The sequence below is a fragment of the Helianthus annuus genome, chromosome 15 (genome assembly GCF_002127325.2).
Source record: "Helianthus annuus cultivar XRQ/B chromosome 15, HanXRQr2.0-SUNRISE, whole genome shotgun sequence".
NCBI lineage: Eukaryota > Viridiplantae > Streptophyta > Magnoliopsida > Asterales > Asteraceae > Helianthus > Helianthus annuus.
This window is the reverse complement of record NC_035447.2, coordinates 164,183,245-164,193,757: the sequence shown is the minus strand read 5'-3', so window position 1 is coordinate 164,193,757 and position 10,513 is coordinate 164,183,245. Positions and strand designations below refer to the sequence as shown.

The 10,513-nt window shown below is 41.4% G+C and overlaps 1 protein-coding gene across 1 annotated transcript; it reads right to left on the bottom strand.

Annotated features, from left to right (window-relative positions):
• Positions 1 to 290: 290 nt before the first annotated feature.
• Positions 291 to 941, bottom strand: LOC110914499. The gene has a single exon (XM_022159288.1). It carries the CDS (start codon positions 939 to 941, stop codon positions 291 to 293), a length of 651 nt encoding a protein of 216 aa, XP_022014980.1.
• Between the last annotated feature and the right edge of the window lie 9,572 nt (positions 942 to 10,513).

Below are 10,513 nucleotides of genomic sequence, written 5' to 3'. Positions count from 1 at the left end.
TAAGCAATCTCAAGTGAGTACATAGACCCCTCTTTTACTGTTTTCTAAACATTTTGGGGTGAAACACATGTGCCTACTTGTTACTTTCATGCTTTCATGTTTTTTTTTGGGTAAAGGGTTACCCCGGTGAATCTATTAATCACAACAAAAAAAGAACAAGTAGGAGGCAAAAACACCACCTAGTTCACAAAAGCGACATGCCGCTATTGTGTAAACAAAACAAGAACAATAAAACCACCCAGACAAAGGGAAACAACGGGCCAAAAATGAAAAAATACAAGAATAAGACTCTAAATGTCTTCAAAACTAATCTCCCATCCTTGTAAAACCCGCCGCACATTTGTTGTGTCCTTGAATTTTAATGATTTGAGCTTTAGTCGAACATTGCTGATGATGTGGTCAGCCAACTTTTCCGGAGGCCGCAATTGATTGTTAAAAAACCTGGAGTTCCTTTTCTGCCAGATAACATAAGCTGAAGCCGCAACCAAGAGCTTGCCAATAATGGAGGCTATAGATCTCGACCTAGCCCGAGGAAGTAACCAGTTCACAATCTCGTCCCAATTAGATCCCACAGCTTTCATGGCTGAATTCTCCCTAACTCGCATCCAAACCTCTGTCGCATACTTACATTCAAAGAAAAGATGATAGTGCGAGTCAATGTTATTATGACAAAGCAAACAGCACATTAAATTCATGCAATCCTTATTATCAATGTTCCATTGCCTTAACCTGTCTTGTGTGACCAACTTCCTTCTGAAGACGAGCCATAGAACAAAAGCATGCCTTGGTATACATTGCGAGAACCAGACCAGATTGTACCAACTCACCTGAATGCCACGAGACCGAATGCATTCCCATGCATCAGAAGATCTGAACGGGACCAGGCGCTCCTCAATGTCTCTCCACAGAATGACATCCCTAACCCCTTCTGAAAGGTTCATAGGCGGCAGTTGATTCAGGACCGGGTAAGACGTTAACTAGTGGATCGGCCAATTCCAATTACCATCCGAGATAAGATCTGCAACTTTCGAATGAATAGATAGACCAGCCTGTCTCATCATCGATGGAGAAATAAGATTCCCCAACGGACACAGATCACACCACGAATCGTACCAGGCTAAAGTGGACTTACCGTCACCTATTTTGGACCAGAAAAATCGTTGTACATGCAATCTGCCTTTCAAGAGATTCCTCCAACCCCAACTACAATTACTTGGAATCGGGATGTCCCAAAAATTCCTGTCCTTCAAGTGATGAATTTTTACCCAGTCCACCCACAAAGACTGTCTACCTGATAGAATACTGTTGACATGTTTAGTCATAAGGCTGATATTCATATCATTTAACCTTCGAATTCCCAACCCACCTTCGGCTTTAGGCAGGCAAACAGATTTCCAAGAGACTTTCGATTTACCTTTCATCAGCGGGCCTTGGCACCAAAGAAAACCTCTCATTTTTTGCTCAAGCTCTTTGATAGTTCTAGCTGGCAGAGTAAAAACAGAAGCCCAGTAGGTACTCATCGCCGTGAGAACCGAAAGATTTAATTGCAGCCGCCCCGCAAAAGATAGAGTCTTGTTTTTCCAATTGGTGATACGGTTTTCCAGTCTATCAATCAGGACCCTGCAATCTTTATAAGACAGCTTAGTGGTAATAAGAGGAACACCCAAATACCGAATAGGGAATTCTCCTTGCTGAAAAGGAACGATACTAAGAATCCTCCTTTTAATTCTCCTCTCAATATTGCACATAAAGATAGTACTTTTCGCAAGACTAACGAACTACACTAAAGAAAACCCTAATTCTCTCTCTCCTATTGGCGATTTTCGTTCCTCATGAATCCATAGTTTTCTTCGTGATCTTGTGTATAACAGTCTGTGATTAGAGGATTGCTCTTCCAATTCTCTATAACGAACTCGTTAGCACTAGGGATCGATCTAGAACTGGGGTTTTCTTCGTTTTTTCTTGTAATCGCCGCTCTAGTTTTGACTCAAGAACCCTGATTTATTAAACTGGTAGTCACTGATTGCGGATAACTGAGATTATTTTAGCTAGATTGGTGCTCAGGTTTAATCGATTAAGGGATCAGGTTTCATTCTAGGGTTTATAGGATTTAGGGTTTTTGTTTTCGTGTTTGTTGGTGGCGGCAATCGGTTTTTGGTTTACGTGTGCATGCTTCTTTGATTTTCTGGTTTCAAGTGAGAGGTGAGTGTCTAGTTATGGATGATCGTTCCAAGGCGGGTGGATTTGCTGATGTCCTACATGATCGTGGTAAACCGCCTGAATCGCTCAACGATTGTACGAATGTTCCGAGTAGTGTAGATGGTGCTGAATATTTGAACGAACCGGTGGCCGAGGAATTATCTACACCTGGAACAGCTCCTATTCGTGGAATTGGACTACGTGTTACTAATATTGAAGGCAACCCTTTGCTTCCTAGAAGAGGTATGTTTTCTACGTCCAATGCTTCGGTCTTGGATGGGTTGCTCAGTATTTCTAAACCTGTGGAAAACCTGTTTACTGCTGGAGCACCTTCGTCGTCGAATAGCAAGGCTGATAATGCTGATCCGTGCCATGCGACTCCGTCGTTTGCTAATGTGGTCCAAAGGAATAAGGCTGATGTTAAAGTGAATTTTCGTTCCTTAGAGACGAGTGAGAAACAGGATGGATGTGATGTGGTCCTCTCTAGGGAATCGGTCAGAGTAGTGCATGACAAGCTTGCTAACACGCTATATGGGTATTTCTTGGGGGACCGGGTTGCTTTTCCTGTGGTGGACTATTTTGTTAGAAATAATTGGAAGCGGTATGGACTGCAGAAGTCAATGATGAATGCCAACGGCTTTTTCTTCTTCAAGTTTGCTGATCAAGCAGGTATGCAAAAGGTTCTTACTGAGGGGCCGTGGATTATTCGTTCACAGCCGTTATTTTTAGAAGTCTGGTCGCCATCGTTAAAGCTTGAGAAAAAAGAGGTGAAAAATGTTCAGGTTTGGGTAAAATTTCATGAGGTTCCTCTAGCGGCGTACACGGAGGATGGTTTAAGTCTAATTGCTACAACTATTGGTGTGCCTAAGGCTTTGGATTCGTTCACCACGTCTATGTGTGTTGATGGTTGGGGTAGAAGCAGCTATGCTCGGGCCCTCGTAGAAATCTCAGCAGAATCTGAATTGAAAGAAGAGTTAACGATTGCGGTTCCTTGTCTTGATGGGGATGGGTTTGTTAAGGAGAAGGTCTACGTTGAATATGAATGGTGTCCTCATAGGTGTGGCCGATGTTGTGTCTTCGGGCACACCCTTGATAATTGTCCTCTGCAGCCTCCTAAGTTGCCAAAAGATAAAACACAACAACATAAGGGTCTGGGTTATGATAGAAAGATGAAGCAGCCGGTTCAGGTTACTGGTCCGTCTAAGAGGCAATCTACTGTGGACGATGATGGGTATACTACTGTGCTAGGTAAGAAGGCAGCGAAAAAAGTGGGTTTTAATGTCAATAAACCGAAACCAAAATTTGAATATCGTCCAGTTTCTACTAATCGGAAAGATAACGGGAAGTCTAAATCGGAATCATCTAATGTGATGTCTCGAAATCCATTTGATGTTTTGAATGAAGTGAATGAGGAGCAAGGCCAAAGTAGTAAATCGGCTGGAGATGGTATTGACGACTCGGATGAAGACGAGGTGATGGAAGGTTATTGTGAGATGGACGAGTTTCTCATGGAAGGGACGCACAAAGTTCAAGGGGCAAGCACTCCTTCTCCAGTTGTTTCCAATGATTAGTCTTGCTTCTTGGAATATTAGGGGGTTGAACCGCCCTCTGAAACAACAGGAGGTTCGTCAGATTGTAAAAGAAAATTGCTTGTCGTTTTGTGCTATTCTTGAATCCCATGTGAATGTTGATAAGCTGAACAAGGTTTGTTCTTCGGTTTTTCGTCGTTGGGATTGGACCTCGAATGGAAATAGTTGTGACAAGGGAACGAGGATCATTGCTGGTTGGGATCCGGCCACTTTTGATGTTATTTTGCTCTCACATTCTGCGCAAGTTATGCACTTCCAACTTGTGTTTAAGCATGACAAGAAAGTACTTTTCTGTTCCATTGTTTATGCAGCGAATTATTATGTTACTCGAAGGGAATTATGGCATCAGTTGTCTAAGCATAAGGTGCTTGTGGGTAATAATCCTTGGGTTATCTTGGGCGATTTTAACTCAGCTCTCAATCTTGATGATAAGTCTATGGGAGTATCTAACATATCGGCTGGCATGAGAGAGTTTCAAGATTGTATTTCGGATATAGAAGTGTTCGACATTAATAGCTCAGGTTTGCATTACACATGGAGTCAAAAACCAAAAAAGGGAGCCGGCTTGTTAAAGAAAATTGATAGAGTTTTGGGAAACACTCCGTTTGTTGATCTATTTCCCAATTCGGTGGCTCTTTTTCATCCGTATCGTCTTTCTGATCACTGTCCGTGTTTGTTAAAGATCCCAAAGCCGGGTAAAAGTAATATTAGGCCGTTCAAGTTCGCAAACTTTCTGGTTTATAAACCGGGTTTTTTGGAGATTGTTAAAAAGGCGTGGGATACTAATATTGAAGGGGTTCTCCAATTCCGAGTGGTGAAAAAACTCAGATTGTTAAAAAATCCGCTTCGTGCTTTATTGTTCCAACAGGGTAACTTGCATAAGAAAGTGGAGGAGCTTCGATCGAAGCTGGATGCGATTCAGCGGGATATAGATAGTAATCCGTTAAATGTTGTTTTTCGCGATCAAGAGATAAAGATTTCTGCTGAATTTCAAGAGGCTTGTCTAGACGAAGAGCGTTTCCTAAAACAAAAATCTAAAGTGGATTGGCTTCGAGCAGGGGATGCCAATACGGCTTTCTTTCATGCATCCTTGAAGTGCAGAAATCATACGACTCGTATTGATGTTATTACAAACTCTGAAGGGGTTATGTTTGAAGGTGAAAACGTCTCTAAGGCGATTGTCACGCATTATGAAAAATTTCTCGGTAGTGAAGATGATTTAGCCATTCGGCCAACTCAGGAGCTTTTCTCGAAAAGGTTGAATGACGATGTTGCTTTGCATATGATTCGTCCGGTGACGAGTCAAGAGGTTAAGCTAGCTATGTTCTCCATTGGTAACGATAAAGCCCCTGGTCCAGATGGGTTTTCAGCCGCTTTTTTCAAGAGTGCTTGGGATATTATTGGTCTTGATGTTTCGAATGCCATTATTGATTTCTTCAATACGGGTAAGCTTCTTCGGGAGTTGAATAACACTCTTATTGTTCTTATTCCAAAGAAGGCCACCCCTTATTCTGTTACGGACTATCGGCCCATTGCTTGCTGCAATGTTATTTATAAATGTATTAGCAAGATTGTGGCGGATCGTATTAAAGGCTCTTTGAATCAAATTGTTAGCATTAACCAGTCAGCTTTTATCCCGGGTCGGAAGATATCGGACAACATTTTGCTCACTCAGGAGCTGATGCATAACTATCATAGAAGCTATGGTCCGCCTAGATGTGCTTTTAAAGTTGATATTCAAAAAGCTTATGACACGGTTCATTGGGGTTTTCTCAAGGACGTGCTCGTTGGATTTGGTTTCAACCCGAAGATGGTGGAGTGGATTATGATTTGTGTGTCTACCCCTTCTTACTCTCTATGTGTTAATGGGGAAATTCATGGTTATTTCAGGGGTAGACGTGGTTTGCGTCAAGGAGATCCACTGTCTCCGTATCTTTTCACGCTTGTCATGGAAATCCTAACTTGTATCCTTCAGCATGGTTCGAGGCTGGGTTCTTCGTTCAGGTTTCACAACAGGTGTGAAAAGCAGCGTATTATTAACCTCTGTTTTGCAGATGACCTATTTCTTTTTGCTCGAGGCGATGTTCTTTCGGCTAGCTTCATCATGGAATCGCTCACAAAATTCACGAACATGTCTGGTTTGGTCCCGAGTATTCAAAAGAGCACTGCTTTTTTCTGTAATGTATCCGATCTTGTCAAAGAGGCCATTTTGAATGTTTTGCCGTTCGAGGAGGGATCCTTGCCGGTTAGATATTTAGGGGTCCCTCTAATTTCAACCAGACTCTTAGCTAAAGATTGTAATGTTTTGGTTGAGAGGATGGAGAAACGCATAGCTAATTGGAGAAACAAGCTTCTTTCGTTTGCAGGGAGATTACAGCTTATTATCTCTGTTTTGGCTGCTTTGCATGTGTATTGGTCCTCCGTTTTCATTTTACCTGCTAGCATCGTTAAAGATTTGGAGGCTAAAATGCGGAATTTTTTATGGTCTCAAGAAGCTTCCTTTCACAGAGGGAAAGCTAAAGTTTCTTGGAGTTCTATTTGTGTCCCAAAGTATGAAGGGGGGCTTGGTATTCGCAGAGTGGGGGATGTAAACAAGGCGCTTATGGCGTCTCATGTCTGGAGCATTCTGAACAAGAGGGATTCGTTATGGGTTGCTTGGATTTATTCATATAGATTAAAGCACCATAATTTCTGGACGTGTAGAGAAGGGTCGAATTGTACTTGGTCTTGGAGGAAGCTTCTTCAAATCAGACCGTTATTGAGAAGTCACGTTTGGTCGAAGTTGGGGAATGGGAATGATACTTCAGCCTGGTACGACTTATGGAGTCACCTTGGGCCTCTCGCCAACATTATTTCGCCTCGTGTGATCACTAATGCAGGGTTTATGCTTAATGATAAAGTTGCGGATGTTTTTCTAGACACCTCTTGGGCGTGGCCGGAGGAGTGGAGGTCTCGGTTCCCTATGTTAGATCAGCTGGATAATATTCGTTTGGATCCGAATAGTTCTGACAGGTTATGTTGGAAGGAAGGTGATGTTACGCATGATTTTTCGTCCTCTATAGCTTGGCATTCGGTTCGGTCTAGGGAGCAAGAGATAGACTGGGTTAATATAGTGTGGTTTCCTTAATGTATTCCCAGACACGCGTTCTTAATGTGGCTTATCATGCGTCGGAAGCTTCTGACACAGGATATTATTCTTCAGTGGGATATATCTAGGAGGAAAAATATGAACATGATGTGCTGTCTGCTTTGTTACGAAAATGTTGATTCACATGAGCACCTTTTCTTTGAATGTAGTTTTTCTGCTAAAATTTGGCTCATGGTTCGAGAAAAGGCGGGTATGGCTAGAGTGGAGCCGAAGTGGAGCTCGATTATTGGCTGGCTAAAGGCTCGAGGAAGATCGAAATCCGCAGATATATATGTTAGTAAACTCTTGGTTGGAGCGACCGCTTATGTGATTTGGCAAGAGCGAAACGCGAGATTATTTAGAAATCAAACGAGACCACCGGATACTATATGTGATACAATTCTGAAAACTATCCGATACAAACTTATGGGCGCTAAATTCAGGCAATGCATCAATGTTAATAGATTGCGAGACAAATGGGGGATTGCGGAGGAAACCGTGAACGACGATGGAGGCTAATCGGATCTAACGTGTTCTTTTATTTTGCTGTTTCTAGTTGTTAGACTAGTTGTTTTTTAATGTGTTGGTTGGTTGTTTTGGTTTCCTTGCATGGGGCATGTCTCATGTAAGAACTAGTGAGGACGTCTCCTCACTACTTGTTTTATTGGTTGTGAATATATAAAATCACCGGGGTAAACCCTTTACCCAAAAAAAAAAAAAAAAAAAAAAAAAAAAAAAAAACTTTTCGCAAGACTAGGGTGCAAGCCCGACATCTCTTTAAACCGGTTGAGAGAGCTCATGATCATTTTGACTGAAGCAACTTCCCCTCTAGCAAATAAGAAAAGATCGTCCGCAAAGCAAAGATTAATAATCCTCTGCTTAACACACCGGTTATGGAATCTGAATGAGGAATCTATAGTCGATGCATATGCAAAATGGATGTCAAGATTTCCATGACTAGGGTGAAGAGGTATGGGGACATCGGATCACCTTGCCTTAGACCTCTCCTCCCTTTGAAATAACCACAAACATTACCATTAACACAGATAGAGAACGAGGTAGAAGAGACGCATACCATAATCCATTCAACCATGATTGGGTGAAAACCATACCCCTTAAGAATGGCCTCCAAGAAATTCCAATCGACCGTGTCATATGCTTTTTGAATATCCACTTTGAACGCGCAACGAGGGGGCCCATAATCCCGATGATAATTATGAAGTAATTCCTGGGTTAGTAAGATATTGTCATAAATGCATCTCCCTGGAATAAAGGCTGATTGGTTCATGCTAACTACACCGTTCAATCCCTCCAAAATTCTAGTTGTGATAAGCTTACTAATGCATTTATAGATTACATTACAGCAAGCGATGGGCCTGAAGTCAGACACAGTATCAGGAGTCGGAACTTTAGGAATTAAAGCCAAAAAAGTATGGTTTATTTCCTTAAGGATTTTACCCGACTGAAAAAATTCCTGAACTGCATCACATATGTCTACACCAATAATATGCCAAGTATGCTTGAAAAAATCCGATGAATAGCCATCCGGACCTGGAGCCTTTAATGAACCAATAGAGAACATAGCTTCCTTAATATCCTCATTAGAGAACGGACGAATCATGTATTGAGCTTTAGTTTCATCAATCTTATGCAGGAATAGGTCACTAGTAGGCAAACAGTTAATAACACCCCTTTGGCCAAAAAACGATTCATAATGGGTAACCAGAGCTTTACCAACATCCTTTCCCTCAAACGTAATACCATTAGCATCTTTTATAACATCAATTCTACTATAATGGTTTTTGCATTTGACAGAATTGTGAAAAAATGCAGAGTTAGAATCACCAACCTCCAGCCATTTAACCTTTGATTTCTGTTTTAGAAATCTTTCTTCATCCAAAGTGGCATCTTGAAATTCCTTCAAAACGTTCGATTCTTTACCTCTCAGCTCCGAATCCGAAGGATTAGCATCAATGAGAACTTGAATTTCATCTAACTCCCTTCGCAGCCTTTTAACTTTCTCATGGAGATTCCCTTGTTTGGCTAGTAAAGACCGCAGAGGCTTCTTGAGATACCTCAGTTTCTTAACCACTTGTAACATTTTAATACCCAAAAATTGCTGCTCCCAAGACTTCTTAACAATTTCTGGGAAATCCTTCTTGAATACCAGAAAATTCGGAAATTTAAAAGGCTTGGGTTTATGAGAGACCGATCTAGGATTTTTAAGGATGCAAGGGCAATGATCCGATACTCGATATGGGTGGAAAACAGCTACAGCTTCTGGAAACATCTGAATAAAAGATACATTGGCCATGATACGATCAATTTTTTTTTTTTTTTTTTTTTTTTTTTTTTTTTTTGAGAACTATCCTTTTCAACTAGTTGTTGACTCTCTGCTGCATGCAATGGCTTCTCTCTCTGGCGATTTGGGCGACTCCTCCTGTGAAACCCTAGTTCTTGATTTTCAACTTTAATTTCGACTGATCTGGGTTAGGGATTGAGGTTTTATCGTGCCTTCTGAGTAAGGTTACTAGATTTTACCTTGGTTTCTAGTCTTTTGATTTTGAGATTAGGGTTTTCGTTTCTTTTTTGATTAGGGTTTCTGTTGCTTTTAGTCGCCGTGGTCTTTTTTTGTTGCATGTTTGTTTTCGTTTGCATGGTTAGCTGATCTTTCTACTATGAGTTCAAGAAACGTATCTGTCCAGGATGAACGTTTGAAATCGGTCAATATGCCAAAGGATGATAGGGGTAAGCCGCCATTATCTTTTGTTAGCGATAGTGATAGTCGAGATACCAGTTTGGAGAGTCTAGGGTTTCAATCTTTTTCGGAAAAGATGTATGGGGATATATTCATTAGTTCGAAACCAGGGGGTGTTCAGGATTTGCGCAACAAACCTCCCATGTTCTCTAAGCCGGTGAGCATTGATGGTAACCCGTTGTTGCCGAGATGGGGTGTTGGTCAGCAGAGTCCGAAAGTTATCAATATCATTGATGAATTAGAGAAGGTAACTGTGCCTGTTCAAGGGACTAGTGGGTTGTCTGATACAAACGGAGACCTGAATGATTTGGATAGTACTGCCCCTAAAGCGGATGATGATCAGGATAGCTCGATGCGGTTCTCGTATGCTGAAAAGCTTCAATCTAATTTACGGACCAAAAAGGAGGTTAATTTCCGTCTGTTGGAGCCGGTGGAGACACGTGAAGACGCTGATGTGGTAATCCCTAGAGAGGTTGTTAAAAAAGTTCAAGACAAGTTTGATAATGTTCTGTATGGCTATTTCCTAGGGAATCGTTTGCCTTTTCCTGTAGTCGAATATTATGCGAAAAACGTCTGGGCTAAGTATGGGTTCTCTAAACTCATGATGAACACTAATGGGTTCTTTTTCTTCAAGTTTGATTCTAAAGAGGGGCTCATGAAAGTTCTTGAAGGCGGGCCATGGTTGATAAGGAAAATGCCGTTATTTTTGAATATTTGGTCTCCGAAGGTCAGTCTAAAAAAAGAGGGTATTAAATCTGTTCCTATTTGGGTTAAAATGCACAATGTGCCAATATCGGTATACACCGACGATGGGTTAAGTTTACTGGCTTCTAAGTTAGG

What these genes read in the sequence shown, in the direction of transcription:
- LOC110914499 (XM_022159288.1), bottom strand. Translation starts at nt 941, where the DNA reads ATGAACCTTTCAGAAGGGGTTAGGGATGTCATTCTGTGGAGAGACATT.